The sequence below is a fragment of the Misgurnus anguillicaudatus genome, unplaced genomic scaffold, assembly GCF_027580225.2.
Source record: "Misgurnus anguillicaudatus unplaced genomic scaffold, ASM2758022v2 HiC_scaffold_33, whole genome shotgun sequence".
In the NCBI taxonomy this organism is placed as follows: Eukaryota; Metazoa; Chordata; class Actinopteri; order Cypriniformes; family Cobitidae; genus Misgurnus; species Misgurnus anguillicaudatus.
The window spans coordinates 8,433,776-8,449,542 of NW_027395283.1; the positions used below are offsets into that span (position 1 = coordinate 8,433,776).

At 39.6% G+C, this 15,767-nt stretch overlaps 1 protein-coding gene across 2 annotated transcripts in view; it reads left to right on the forward strand.

The window, feature by feature from the left end:
- Positions 1–1,570: 1,570 nt before the first annotated feature.
- Positions 1,571–15,767, forward strand: part of LOC141363221 (NLR family CARD domain-containing protein 3-like) — a 460,117-nt gene continuing 445,920 nt past the window's right edge. For both annotated transcript variants that reach the window (XM_073865813.1, XM_073865814.1), the window contains exons 1-5: positions 1,571–1,745; positions 2,036–2,133; positions 2,416–2,496; positions 2,702–2,815; positions 10,126–10,239. In XM_073865813.1, the coding sequence (XP_073721914.1) occupies positions 2,465–2,496; positions 2,702–2,815; positions 10,126–10,239 (260 nt within the window). In that variant the 5' untranslated portion in view covers positions 1,571–1,745; positions 2,036–2,133; positions 2,416–2,464. The remainder of the gene's footprint in view (positions 1,746–2,035; positions 2,134–2,415; positions 2,497–2,701; positions 2,816–10,125; positions 10,240–15,767) is intronic.

Below are 15,767 nucleotides of genomic sequence, written 5' to 3' on the forward strand. Positions count from 1 at the left end.
TCCACATGTGAAGCTGAGTTTATGACATTAACTGTGACTGTACACGAGTGTTAGAAAACATTGATGGACTGAAATATCAATCTAGACTTTATGAAGACAATCAGGGTGTCATAGCGTCAGCAAAAAATCCTGTAAACATGTGGACATTAAATGTCATTTTGTGAGGTCTGTGATAAAGGAGGACAGAATTAGTCTGAGATACTGTCCAACTGATGATATGATTGAAGATATACTAACAAAACCAGCAACAAACATCATGACATTTAACTCATTTATGTTTGCTGGATGAATTTTCTTCTGTTGAAATGATCAAATAGAAATGTGAGTGTTAATTTATAAGTATTGTGCTCTCATTTATATTTGATTTAACTTTTATTTTTGTGAGCCAGCCAATCATATTGCAGAGTGTATGTCATGTGACCTAATCAGTGACTGAATGAATTTTCATTTTCATGATGGTAGTTTGTGAAGTTGTTACAGGATAAATTTCCAACCATTTGGAATGAGAATCTATCAAAATCTTTCTCAAGGGTCCTGTATAATCCACATGTGTGACCAGCAGACATCAGATGATCACAGCCAGAACGCTCGTGTCGATGGTGCCGGCCGGTGATCAGACCCACACTCTGTGTCTGAGCTGTGATACGAGACAGAGCTGTGATCAGACCTCATATCTGATCATGTGACAGTCTTTGTGTCTGTAATGTCTCTTCTTACACACTTACGTGCTACAACCTGCAGGTTAAGGACACAGGTGCTTTTTCCTATGATGTTTGACGCAGTGCACTGATACAGGCCGGATGTGCTGCTGATGATGTTTCTCAGTGTCCCTGCATCTGATCTGAGAACAGCACCATCAGTTATCTTATACATTTCATTCATCTGCACATTCAACACACACTTTAGATTTCAGTGGAAAAAATAAAGAAACTGTGAATAATGTTTCTATTGTCTATGACACACTGCATAATAACTGTAATAACACAAATGTCCTGTAGGTGGCAGTGAAGGCGGAGTTTTCTTTACATCTTTTAATGTTTAATGTCGGATAATTATCTTGATATTTTGTCTTTTTATTCAATGAAATGTTTATGTTAGCACAATTATATTTGATCTACAATTAATCTTTTAAACTAAAAGTGTGTGTTTTTTAAGACCTTGCTGTGTTTATTACATCAAACACTTGATAAAGTTCACACTATGATAAATACATGAATGTAAATGTAGTTCACACAAATAATAAAATATCACTTAGTCTACATTAGGCCTATATTAAACTCATATGACTTTATTAGGTTTACATTAGTTAAACAAAAGAGAAGTAATTTGATTTGAGTTTAATTATTGTTAATGCTGATGTGCTCTTTGTTTCATGCAGTGAATGTAAACATATTGACTCACATTAATGATTAAGTCTCGTTTATAAATTAAATGTGTTAAATTATTTGTAATCAGATGTTTAATGTTTGTTTACTGTCAGCAGAGGGAGAAACACCTCAAACACTTCCTCATACAATAGTGACGTCACAGATGAAAGTGAAAGTAAATTGTTTCGTGTTTATCTTCCGCCATTTAAAACAGGTAGAGTTGATTTCTTAACATATCGATGATCAAAGTGATTAATATAACATGTATAAACAGCTTTACATGTATTTTTGTGTGTGTAGTTGATGTAAAAGTTGTAGTATTTTGAGAAAGTGAATCCAGTCAGATTGTGATGACAGCGAGTGTTCAGGTGTGTTCAGGTGAGATCAGACGCTTTTTACTTCCTCGTTCATAGTTTCTGTAAAGGACAGATTCACTCTTTTAAATTCAATCATTTCTTATCTTAAAATTACTGTTAACAAGTTGATCTATCAATATTTACAGTCGAGGAAAACATTAAGAGACTTTAACATTATTTTCAGTTTTCTGAACTTACTGTTTATAGGTTTGTGTTTAAGTAAAATCATCATTTATGTTATGTTTTAAACATAAATCAAGATGACATTAATTTTTAATCAACACAATAGTAATGTTTTCATTTATATTTCAGGATGAGTTTAAAGATGACTATTTGATGAATAACTCAGATTTTTAATGACATCTTTCATGTTTCTTGCCATAAGTTCAGTCTTTTACATTGTTGTTCAGGTGAGATCAGACACTTTTTACTTCATCATTCATAGTTTCTATAAACCTTTATTCATTTATATTTCTTTTTTATCTTAATATTAGTGTCATTTATTGAAGGTTTTCTTATCATAATTCTTAATTTAATTTGTGTTAATATTGTGTTAATGTGAGGAAATGTTATGTAGTTGTGTTGACGCAGTTGTTTCTTCAACATTCAGGATTCATTTATCTGAATTATAATGTCTGTTTATTCACTTTGATTTGAAGTTTATTTTGTGTCTGAATGTTATTTTCATTCAGTATCAGTTGTGGAGATCAGATTGATCAGATTCACCTCTGCAGCTTCATCATGGATCAAACACAAACATCTCCAGGATGCAGGTACTTTATATAAACACTTTAAACTATTAAAATAATACAAATCAATTAAATAACCTTTATTATTATTAATACACTTTTAAATAAACTTATATGAAAATATTATTTTTATAGGTATTATTTACTATAATGGCTTATTTTTATAATGAGCATCTACAAAAAATATTTGTAATGTTATTTTAATTGTTGAATCTGTTGTGTGTTATAGTTCAGTTCATCAGAAGAGATCAGATTCAGAGTTCAGTTGTGTGTCTATGAAGAGTGATGTGTCTATGCCTGAGCCAATATACTTTAAGAGTGAAGATACACGGCCTGATAGAAGGTATATAAAAAACTCTGAAACATAAGATTATTTTTCTTGTCTATTATACTTGTCTATGTTTATGGGCAGAAAATGTTATCTTCAGGGCTTGACATTAACTTCTTTGCTCACCAGTCAAAGTGGCTAATTGTTTTCCAAAGTTACTAGCCACTGGCCACAATTTTGTTGCTGGTAAAATACATTTTATATGATTAAACTTGGCACCCAAAAATGACTGTAATTTGAGTAATTTTACTTAGTTTAGCTACATTAAATGCAGATTGACTTTCAAATGCAGACTGACCACCCAAATTCAGACTACATTTATAAGCTTGTATAAACCAGGTATATCAGTAGATCATATATTTAGGTGCATAAAAACATGCTAGAAATTAAGGCATAAATAGATTAACTTTGAATGAATATATTAAAAGTGGAGTTGGGTGTAGAAGATTAACTGAAAAGATAAACACATAAACCCTCGCCAACACTTTAAATATTTATTTACAACAGCAGTAAATACTGTAAATTTTACTGTCAACTTGTTTATGCAGATTGTATTTAATAAGCTTGATCATGGTTTCTGTTAAAAGTGATTTAAGACTTGTACTGACAAATGTCGAGAGGGCATTATTGTTGCACAAAGTAGCCTTCATTAAAATGATGTGCGAACCTCTCCACTCGCTGGTTTCCTTTCATTTCGTACAAAACTGGGATGTGTGCATTCAGGTATGCGCTATGAATTTTTCTCCACTCTTGCCCAGATAGTGTGCACACACTTTAAATCTCTTCAATCACTTCCATGCAATTGTTTTATCTTTCCTGAAGTGTGCATGTAAGCGCTCAGACTGTGTCACGTGCATTCACAGATCACGCACGCCTCAACAAACGGTTTCAGTACGTTGTGTTGGCTGCAGGGAGTGCTCATGGGAGTTGTAGTTTCCCAGGATCGCATTGTGTATCGTTTAGAATTTCGCATACTACATTTAAAAAAAATATTCGACCTGCCAAAGTGGCTTGTGGGGTATCAGAAATCTACCCTCACTTGGCAGATTGGCGGGTGTTAATGTCAAGCCCTGGTTATCTTCATTATTATACAGTACATATTCACACAAAGAGACACATCTGTGCAAGGCAAGCACTCAGTTTTTGTATTAACAGTGCCAATAAAAAGATCATTATTTGCTTTTTAATAACAAATGAGTTTTATAAATATGCGTATCTATACTACTGATGAACTCATTTAGACCTACTTTGTAACACCTCAGATTTGGGTCACATATTAAATAAAGAGGAGATTCTTGCTTCTAAGAGTAGAGTGATGTATTAAAGTTTTTAAGAGTGAAACCCAAACAATATATGTATATACACAAACAGTGATGACAATGGTTAAGCAATTACACAAAAATAAACAGAAAACAGTTACAACCGTCCATTAGCATAATTCAGTCTTCCTGCTTAAATGCAGACACATAGGCAATGTCCCAGTGATCCAAATAGTCCAGATAATATCAGTTGATAATTGAAGTTCAGGAATGACAGTGAAACATAAATTGTCTCAAGCCGTATCCAAGAGTTCATCCAGGTTATAATTAAAGGTGTAGAATTAGATCAAATCATAGTCCAATGAAGAGTCCTTATAAGATGATGAATGAGGTCAAACAAAAACCCTCTGAACAAATATACAAAAACACACAAATCACAATATGCACTTCACCAAATAACAACATAGAATAACACAATCTTAGACTTACATTGAGTTGTAGAACAATGATGTTCCTCAAAATAGGGTTTCAGGCATAAGGCCATGTTGAGCAAACACCCAAAGCCATGCTGGCACCTCTACCAAACACTCTAACTTGTCTCTCTTAAAAAGAATACCACTTCCTTTAGAGAGCTCTCTACCTCCCCCCGGAGGCTGGGAGAAACATTACAGCTTAGAATATGGAACAGATCCTTAGCACTGTTACACCCCCCCCCCCCTTTAAGAGAAAGGTTGTACATCACCGTAAAACCTTTTCAAATTTTCAACATGATAAGTTTCGGTCTGCACAGGGTCTTTAGACACTTCAACTTTGTAATTGACTTTACTCACTTGTTTAATTACCTTAGCAGGTCCTTGCCACTTAGGCGCTAACTTTGCCATGAATGCATCCCCTGCTCGAGACAACGGATGAGTGCGAACCCAGACAAGACTTCCCTCTTCAAAAGTCTCCGGTCTTCTCTTCTGGTTATAGTACTTCCCTTGTCGCTCCTGGGCTTTTGTGACATTCTCCTTTAACTTGCTCAGGAGGGATTGCTGGCGTTCAATGACATTGTAGGCTGAGTGGTCAGGATCTGGATGACGATGTTGGAACTGATCCATGGGTCCTTTCAGTTTGCGCCCTATGGCGATCTCAGCTGGTGTATATGATGTGCTCTCTTGCCACGCCGAATTAATCGCAAAGCGAAACTCATGAACCCATCTATCCCATTGTCGATGGTTGTCTTTGACATACAATGCGATCATAGTCTTGAGAGTGCGATTCACTCTTTCTGTCAAGTTGGCTTGCGGATGGTACGCTGTGGTAAGCTTTTGAACTACTCCCCATTGTTTGCATGTGGCATTGAGTAGCTGGGACGTGAATTGAGGTCCACGATCTGATACTAAGTAAGTTGGTGTTCCCCAGCGAGTAAAAATCTCCTTTACAAGTATGTCCGCGATCACATGGGTCTTTGCTGAACATAAGGGGAAAACTTCCACCCACTTTCTACAGTAATCCACAATAACTAAAAGGTATTCATTCAACTTTGAACTTTTAGGGAAAGGTCCCATAAGGTCCAAGCCCAACATATATCCAGGCTCCTTGATGGGCGTAGACTGTAACTGTCCAGAGAGTTTGGATATGCGAGGCTTATATTTTTGGCAAACTTGACATTGTTTACAATGATCCCATACATCCCGTTGTATTTCTGGCCAGTACACCACATTGAGTAACCGACGCAACGTCTTCATACGTCCCATATGTCCACTCAATGGGTTATCATGGGCAAATTCGAGGAATTTCTGTCGAAGGCTTGAGGGAATGATCACCTGTAAACTACTTCCTTCCAATGAATCGGGAATACATCGGAATAAAATTTGGTTTTGCACCACATAGTGTATGTGATCGGTGTCTTGTGTAGAATGTTTTGCTTTGTCCCATAGTTCTTGCAGTGCTGGGTCAGCCTTCTGGAATCTTCCTAATTCTTCCCAGTCTATGGGCACATCTTTACCCATATCTTGTGCATGACAGACTGCTATTGGACTTGGGATATCTTCTCCAGGTAGGGCACGAGATAACGAATCAGGAACAACATTACACCGACCTTTTCTGTATTGCACAGTGAAGTCCAATCCCTGAAGTCGAATGGCCCATCTCATGAGCTTCGATGTCGGTTTGGGATGGTTGAATACCCAAACTAGAGCTGCATGATCTGTAATAATTTGAAATCGTCTTCCTTCCAAATACTTCTGCCACTTCTCCACCGCCCATACCACAGCAAGACATTCTTTCTTTGATACAGAGTATGATTTCTCCGCTCCATGAAGCAATCTTGAAGCGTATGCCACAACACATTCACCTTGGTCCGATTCTTGAGTAAGAACAGCACCTAGACCAATGTTGCTTGCATCTGTCTGTACTTTAAACGGTCTGCTAGGGTCTGGTGGAACGAGAACTGGGGCCTTTTGTAAAGCATCCTTCAGCCTCTCAAAAGCATTCTGACATTCTTCGGTCCAATTCCATGTTGCATCCTTCCGCTTGAGAGCATGTAAAGGCGCGGCAAGCTCTGAAAATCCTGAAATAAAACGATGGTACCATCCAGCAAGGCCAAGGAACCGCTGAACCTCCTTTAAGTTCCTTCGAATAGGGAAGTTCTTCACTGCTTCTACCTTAGCTTCCTCTGTTTTGATGCCTTCTTCAGAAATCACATGTCCTAGGAAAGATATTGATTTCCTACACAGGTTACACTTCTTAAGATTTAAAGTTAGATTACTTGCTTCCATTTCGCAAAACACTGCTTTGAGATCTTTGCTGTGTTGTTGGATGTTTTTGGAGTATACCACAATGTCATCAATGTACACAAAGCAACACTTACCAAGTATATTCTTCAGTACTCGGTTCATCAGTCTTTGGAAAGTTGCTCCTGCATTTTTCAATCCAAAAGTTAGACGAAGGAATTCATATTGGTTGTTGTGGGTAATGAATGCAGTTTTCTGGATGCTGCAGTCATCCATCATAACTTGCCAGTATCCACTCTTCAGATCTAGAGTACTGAATACTGAGGCTCCGTACATTGACTCTAAGATGTCTTGTATTTGAGGCATTGGGAATCCATCCAATGGGGTTTTGCTATTTAGAGGTCAATAATCTACACAGAAACGTACACTCCCATCTTTCTTTGGCACTAAGACAACTGGGGCTGCCCATGGTGAAGTAGATGGTCGTATTATGCCTTTGCTCAGCATAATTTCAACTTCATCATCAATGAACTTTTGTTTGTGTATTGGCACAGGATATGGTCTTTTGCGCACCGGGATGGAATCGCTTGTGGATATCTGATGCTTGATAACGGAGGTTTGTCCTAGGTCATCTGTACATACAGTAGGCCAGTTTAATAAAAGACCTTCCAGTTGCCTTTTCTCATTGCGTGAAATATCAGCTTGGGTTACTAAATTCTTGATGATAGTTATTGTACTCTCAGACACCTGTATTGTTGATAGCGCACAATGAATGTTAATGGTGGTAGGTTGAAGATAGCAGGAGAATTATTGTGGTGATTCCTCTTGTCCAGCCAATGAATAAGAAGAACTGTTAAAGTCGAGCTTTAAACCAGTTGACATAAGGAAATCAAGTCCGAGAATGAGTGGAAATGAAAGGTCCTGATTCCTCATTATAAACAATCTCACCGGGTATGTGATTTCTTGTAATGTACATTCCCATGTCACTTCTCCTAATGCTTGTTGTATTTGTCCATTGGCAAGAGCAAATGAAAGTCCTTTGCTAGATTTCCAAGTCTCGGCATCTTCCTTCCATTTTCTCCACAAAGATTCTTGGATAAGAGAATACGAGCTACCAGTGTCTATAACAGCATCACAAGTATGTTTCTGCACTACTACAGGAAAGGTTAATAGCTGAATGTTACCTTCAGATATCATGGCGATGTTATGGCTTCCGCTCTTGCCTTTACCGGATCTGTCGGTTCCTCCTCTTCGGTTGGCAGCATTACGTTGTTTCCAATAAGCTCTTTCCTCTGCCATATCTCGTTCCACCAACACTCCAACACGAACTAATTCATCAAATGTATTGACTGTGCTTCTCAAAATACTAGCGATTCGAGGATTGCAGTTTCTTAATGTAGCTTGAAGTATTTCCCTTTCTGTCATCGTTGGCTTTAATCTCAGACACATGGCTCTATACTGAAAAGCAAATGTCCGGATGCTTTCACCTATTCCTTGCTTTCTCTCTCTAATTTTTCTCTCTGCCTCCACTTCATGGTCATCAGGTAGAAAGGAACGCAGAAATGCAGCCTTGAATTGGTTCCAAGATTTGACATGGGTTTTTTCAGCCATCCACCAGTCTTTTGCTGTATGCATCAATACGGATGGAAGTATCACCAAGATCTCGCCATCATTCATCGATCGCACTGATAAATACTCCTCACACCTTTCTAAGTAGGTCATCGGATCCTCACCCTCTGTGCGTCCAAAGATGGGGAACTCCAGCCTGACTGCTGCTTTATAAGGAATCGTGCTATATGTAGATGTTGTTTGACCAACTGGTAATGAAGTTGTGAAGGTTTGTGAAGCAATGGGAGTAGACACGGCATTTGGGGTAGAACGAACCATAGACTTAAACTGAATGTCTCTCCTCTTCATACAATCCATCATGGCCTTACCCATATCTTGCATCTGTCCTTCTAATAGTTGCTTCACGTGGCTACATTGTTTCTCCATTGTGTTTGTAAGCTTTTCTTCAATACTCCGCTGGTTTTGTTCAACCAACTGGGCTTGAGTTGTCATCTGTTTGGTCAATTCTCTAACTTGTTCTTCTATAGTTCTCAAACTATGGTCGTGTCGTTGAAGATGCTCACGAGTATTTCGCTCCACTCTCCCAACACACTCCATAATGTCTTCTTCCATTTTTTCCATTCTCATGCTTAACTGATTTACCTTTGCTGCTATAGCAAGACTGATGAGACTTTCATCTTCCTCTTCCACCGGGGGTGGTGGTGGTAAATCATCCAAGCTTATTTCTCCTCTTGCACAGCAGCTTCCTTTTCAGACTCCAAAAAAGGCTACCAAAGGACCGTATTATCTCCTGAATCGGTTCTCGACGAATTGTAAAAGGTTCAGCCGAGAAGTCTAGCTCCGCACTCCTGTCATCTCCAGCATGAAATGCATCCATCATTTAAACTAAGCTCAGGTGAATAAAATTCACAAACAAGTTATACAAATCAATTAATATACTGCACTTAACTCATACTCTTCTTCCCAAAATTGTCAAAAGTCAAGAAGGTCCCTGTTTGGGCGCCATTTTATGTAACACCTCAGATTTGGGTCACATATTAAATAAAGAGGAGATTCTTGCTTCTAAGAGTAGAGTGATGTATTAAAGTTTTTAAGAGTGAAACCCAAACAATATATGTATATACACAAACAGTGATGACAATGGTAAAGCAATTACACAAAAATAAACAGAAAACAGTTACAACCGTCCATTAGCATAATTCAGTCTTCCTGCTTAAATGCAGAGACATAGGCAATGTCCCAGTGATCCAAATAGTCCAGATAATATCAGTTGATAATTGAAGTTCAGGAATGACAGTGAAACATAAATTGTCTCAAGCCGTATCCAAGAGTTCATCCAGGTTATAATTAAAGGTGTAGAATTAGATCAAATCATAGTCCAATGAAGAGTCCTTATAAGATGATGAATGAGGTCAAACAAAAACCCTCTGAACAAATATACAAAAACACACAAATCACAATATGCACTTCACCAAATAGCAACATAGAATAACACAATCTTAGACTTACATTGAGTTGTAGAACAATGATGTTCCTCAAAATAGAGTTTCAGGCATAAGGCCATGTTGAGCAAACACCCAAAGCCATGCTGGCACCTCTACCAAACACTCTAACTTGTCTCTCTTAAAAAGGATACCACTTCCTTTAGAGAGCTGTCTACCTCCCCCCAGAGGATGGGAGAAACATTACAGCTTAGAACATGGAACAGATCCTTAGCACTGTTACAACTTGTTTTGTACATCAGTTCAGATGATTAACTGTAATCTGGTGTGTGTTATAGTTCAGATCATCAGAAGAGATCAGATTCAGAGTTCAGCTGTGTGTCTATGAAGAGTGATTGGTCTATGGAGCTGCCAATAACATTTAAGAGTGAAGAAACACAGCCTGCACAAAGGTATACAATATCTTGAAAACTATGATTGTAGTTTAACTTTTTTTTATAATGTTACACTTTTAAGAACGAAGCGGAGTCCATTCCAATGCAACACATTTAATTCTGTAAAAATACAGGAAAAAACACATTTAATAAGGAGCACTCCCCGTCTCACGTGTACTGAAGCTCATGCACTGATACTAACACACTGCTTCTATGAGCCTCATTGAGTGATTCAGTATATCATATAAAACAATAACATGTCACATAGTGCAAACACCTGAAAATATACATAGCACCAAACACATTACCTCTTATGTCATAGTCAGTTCACTTCACATCACATAGTACATGTGCTCACTCATTATAATAATTATTGCTACTGTATAAAACTAAACACTCTGCCCTCACAATCATAATGCCAATATGTAAGGTTATTATAACAAAACCTCTTTAAAGACTCACAAGAACGCTCTAAACACAAAAACAGGTGAGTAATACATAAATTCCATAGTCATAGCCATGACCGCTGCACTTTGTATGCATTTTACTCCAGTATTGTTAACTATTTGTATTCATTTTTATGTATTCAGTTATATTTATATATTTTTAAATCACAGTGTAATTGTTATTCCATGTTTAAATCCCTTTTTGTAATCCTCTAAAGATAACTCAAATAATCTGACATTCAAATGAACAATTTAAATGTACTGAACCTCATATGCTGTTTTTTAACATGACAATCTCAATCAATGTACCATATTAAAGCATTGTAACCACAAAGTCTAGCTGTGATTCTGTGAAATGCCCTTTTAAACTGAAAATATGAAGGAATATTGCTGCTCAATGTTTTAATGTGTTCACATGCAATCACAGGCCTGTTAACAGCCCTGCTTTTAACCCAACACAATACTAATCCATGTTCATCCACATCTATTTAACATCAATTCCCTTGTTTACCAGTCTCATCTCAGATAAATATATCCATTAACACTTATTTCGTGTATTTTAAGCACTACTTATTCATCTTTACATGCTAAAAGTTACAAACTTTCCCTTAAAGGGACACCATGAAACTTTTGGCCACTAGGGGGTGCTAGACACGTATTTTTCACTTCTAGCGCCCCTAGAGCCCACAAGCGCCGCAGCACTGTCGCAAAGGAAAGGAACTGGCCAACCTTAAAACTAAACTAAAAACTAAACATTTAAAATGCTAAACGATCAACATTTTGAGACAACAGGGAGAAACGCAGTCATGTTACAACTTTCTGATGAGGAACTCGTCGTGGCAGAAGCCATTTCTCAATCTGAAGGTTGCAGCCTCCGGATGTCGTATTTCTAATACGTCATCAAGACTGTCTTATTTCACAATATTAACAATTACAAAGTTGACTATTATACTTAGTTAATCGTAAATTGTGGCAGTATGCTTATGACTTGCGAATGTAATGCTCAGTTTACCTTAATAACCCAGGCTTGATGACGTGTGCAGCCTGCATATTTGACCTCCGGAGGCTGCAGCCTTCCAATTCAGAAACGACCAGACGTATTTCCTTGCCTTTTTCCAAACAAATATTGTTGCATCCTCTCTCTCTCCCTCGCCACCAGGATTTTCCGCAATGGCGCTCGTTATTCCTCTTTTTTGTGTGAAAATCGCTCCAAATCCAAGTAAACCGATGCGTTTAGGTCTGCCGCTTTGTAATACGTCACGCGAGTGACAGCGGAACGCAGCAAATGAGGAAAAGAGAAGAGAGAAACGCTCGGATCTGATTGGTGAATGAATAGGGTTTGGTTTTACACTGTGAGCAAGTTTGAGTGCTATAGCATCCTGGATTGTAATGTAAATATCATAGACACAGTAAAAAGAAAGGTAAATACGTGAACACAGCATCTGAATACAGGGAACTATATGCAATATAATCGCCGTAATTTATAAAGAACATCGCATTTATGTATGAATCAACAGTTTATATAAAAAATTGCCTTAAAGGGGAATCGAACCCGGGTCGCCCGTGTCATAGGTCCGTGACACTAAAGACTGTGCCACAGAGTCACATAATAGAAACTGCTCTCTACACTCCTTAAGTAGCCTCCAGCAAAATTCACGTTAAAAACAAATTGTGTGGAGGAAGTGACGTATGCCGTAAAGCAGTCGAATTTTGTAGTTTTTTTTTTGTGCTCTGGTTACTACCACAAACCCTAAGTTTTAAAATACGAGTAAAAGTGATACAGACCCCGTCAGGCTATGGTAGACATGTCATTCAACCTATTTAAAGTCGATGTACTATCACAAGGGTCTTGAAAATGTATTATGAAGGTTGAAAAATTACATGGTGTCACTTTAACACTGTCATCCGCCATTTTAGATGCAGCACTCTTAATCAAGGCCAAACTTTATACATTTTCATGCCCCCGGCTTAAAACTACCAATGTTTCACATCACCATATTGTTTAGCATTAGCAGATTAATGTTTTTGTCAGCTTACCTGTAAAAATACAGGAAAAAACACATTTAATAAGGAGCACTCCCCGTCTCACGTGTACTGAAGCTCATGCACTGATACTAACACACTGCTTCTATGAGCCTCATTGAGTGATTCAGTCATGTGTCTGTGAGAGCGCCCCCTGCTGACAAGCCTGAGTTCAGCAAGAGCAACTACATTTAGAACAGTGCAAAATCACCATACAGCATGTCACAAACCTGAAACTGTTCACACACAGAGATAACAAGTTTAAAATTTAAAGAGGGGGACAATAAGAACCTGCCTAATTTAAACACTCAGGGCTACACTCTCCCCCACAAAATTAAATGTCTCCTGACATTTCTGTAAATAAGTGCAATTTTAGAACACTTTACACATCCAAGGCCTCCAGTAATCCCTAGTCTGTGTTACCTGAATTTCTGTTACATTACAGTTTCTTTGAACCAAAGACGGCTGACCCAGTGTATCATAGCTCAGTACAACAGGTTGACGTTTTAGTCTTTGGGGTCGTTGAATTACAGTCTCTCTGTTTCCTTGCATTTGGACCAGAGGGTTTACCTCTAAATCACCTTTCTCAGGCCTATTAAAGCTTAAATCAGGTCTCTGAGATTGTAGTGGCACATCCTCTTCGCTTTGTAGTGGCACATCCTCTTCGCTTTGTAGTGGCACATCCTCTTCGCTTTGTAGTGGCACATCCTCTTCGCTTTGTAGTGGCACATCCTCTTCGCTTTGTAGTGGCACATCCTCTTCGTGATGCTGTACATGCTGCTGAGGCTGGAAGGGCTCTGCCATTGGATTCAACAAACTCTGTTCCTGCTGCTCCTTCCTGTTATATCTCAGATGTCCCCGGTAAGTGCCACTGTATTCATCACTGGAAGTATCACTTTGTTCTGGCAGTTGTTGTTGCTGACGTCGTGGTCTGGCTCTTTCTTTTGGGGAGCTCAGGGAGTCTTTCTGTGACTGAAGAGGCTTGGTTGGCGGCTGTTCAAGGGGTAGGGAGTCACAGGGCAGCAAAAGATTTCTGTGCACAACTCTGTCTCTGCCTTTGCCATTCTCTGGACTGATCTCATACACAGGGCTGCCATCAGCTTTCCTCTCTTTCACCTTATAAACTTGGTCCTCCCAGTAAGACTGGATCTTTCCCGGGCCCCCTCTTGGGGTGAGGTTCCTGAGGAGAACTCTGTCGCCTGGGTGAAGGTCTCTTCCCTGTATCTTTCTATCATAGAAAGCTTTTCCTCGAGCAGCTCCCTTTGAGGCAGTTTTGGCTGCAATTTGATATGCTTCTTGCATCCTTTTTCTCCAGTGACTTACGTAGGCGTCATAGGTGTCATGGGACTCATCTTTTCCAAGACTGAATAACAGGTCTATAGGCAGGCGAGGGGAACGTCCAAAGATGAGGTAATATGGTGTGTATCCCGTGGCCTCATTCTTTGTGCAGTTGTACGCGTGGACAACTTTTGCCAGAGATTCTTTCCAGTCTTCCTTCTCCTTGTCCTCCAGGGTACGCAGCATTGACAACAGGGTGCGGTTGAACCGCTCCACCTGCCCATTACCCTGGGGGTGGTATGGTGTTGTGTGGGAGCCCTGGATGCCAGAGAGTTTCTTTAAGCTGGCCATCAATCTGTTTTCAAATTCTTTGCCCATATCGTGATGCAATCTGCTTGGGAAGCCGAACTTGAGTGCAAAGTCATTGAAGAGCTTGTCTGCTACAGTTTTCGCCGACTTATTCCTCGTTGCGTATGCTTGGGCAAACCTTGTGAAGTGGTCCATGACCACTAATATGTACTCGTATCCATGCTTGCATTTCTCCAAATGCAGGAAGTCTATCGAGACAAGCTGGAATGGGTAAGTGGTCTGGATCGGTACCAGTGGTGCACAGGTTTGCCTACTTGGCTTCTTCTTCTTAAGGCATTCACACACTCTTGTTACAAAATGTTCGACATCCTTACTCATCTCATCTCGAATCAAGTCAAGAGTCCTTTCCACACCCAAGTGGCCCATGTCCTGATGCAGCTCTTTGAAGACCAGCGGATGGTAGGTTTTGGGAAGCAACAACTGTTCTCTTTGGGTGGTTCTACGGCGCAGAACACCATCTTGGCCCACATGAATCTTCTGCCACTGTTTCATGAGTATAGCAACCTCAGGTTTTTCAGCTTTCATCTCTGTTCTGCTTGGCCTCTGGTTCTGTGACTTGTACTTAAGTACTCTTGACAGGATTTCATCGTTTTCCTGAGCCTTGCGAATTTGATCCAGCGTGAGGGGTTGGCTGGTCTCACTGTCTGCCACCAGGCTCAAAGCACTGACCTGGATCAACCCAACACCCTGACTAGAGTTCCTTTTCTCTACAGTAATCCCCTCCAGGGATGCCCTGGTTACTTCTTGACTAGTCTCTGCCGTACAGCTGTGCATGTACTCTTCAATATCCAGCGGCATCCGTGACAATCCATCTGCATCGGAGTTGTTCTTGCCGGGGCGGTATCGTATTGTGAAGTTGTAATCAGCCAGCTCGGCTACCCATCTGTGTCCTGTGGCATTGAGTCTGGCAGTGGTTAGGACATATGTCAGCGGGTTGTTGTCCGTGTACACTATGAACGATGGAGCATGATACAAGTAGTCACGGAACCGTTCACAGATGGCCCACTTCAACGCCAAAAACTCAAGTTTTCCCGAGTGAAGATGGTACCTCTTCTCTGTTGGACTTAGGGTCCGGGAGCCATAAGCTATCACTCTCATTTTCCCTTGCTGTCGCTGATACAACACCGCGCCCAGACCAATTTAAGATGCGTCACAGTGTAAAACAAAAGGCTGGGTGAAGTCTGGATATCCAAGAACAGGGGGCTTCATCAGGGCATCAATTAGCTGATTTAACACCTCCTGGTGAGAGCTGGTCCACTGTACAGGCATGCGTGATGGTAAGTGACCTTTGTTCTTCTTCACTGCTTTCCTTGGCTTCTTCTCAGTTGAGTCTAATTGGTGATTTTCAGAGTTCTGTACAGTGAGTAGGTGGTACAACGGGTATGCCACATGGGAGAAGTTGGGGATGAAGGGTCTGTAATAGGAGAGGAA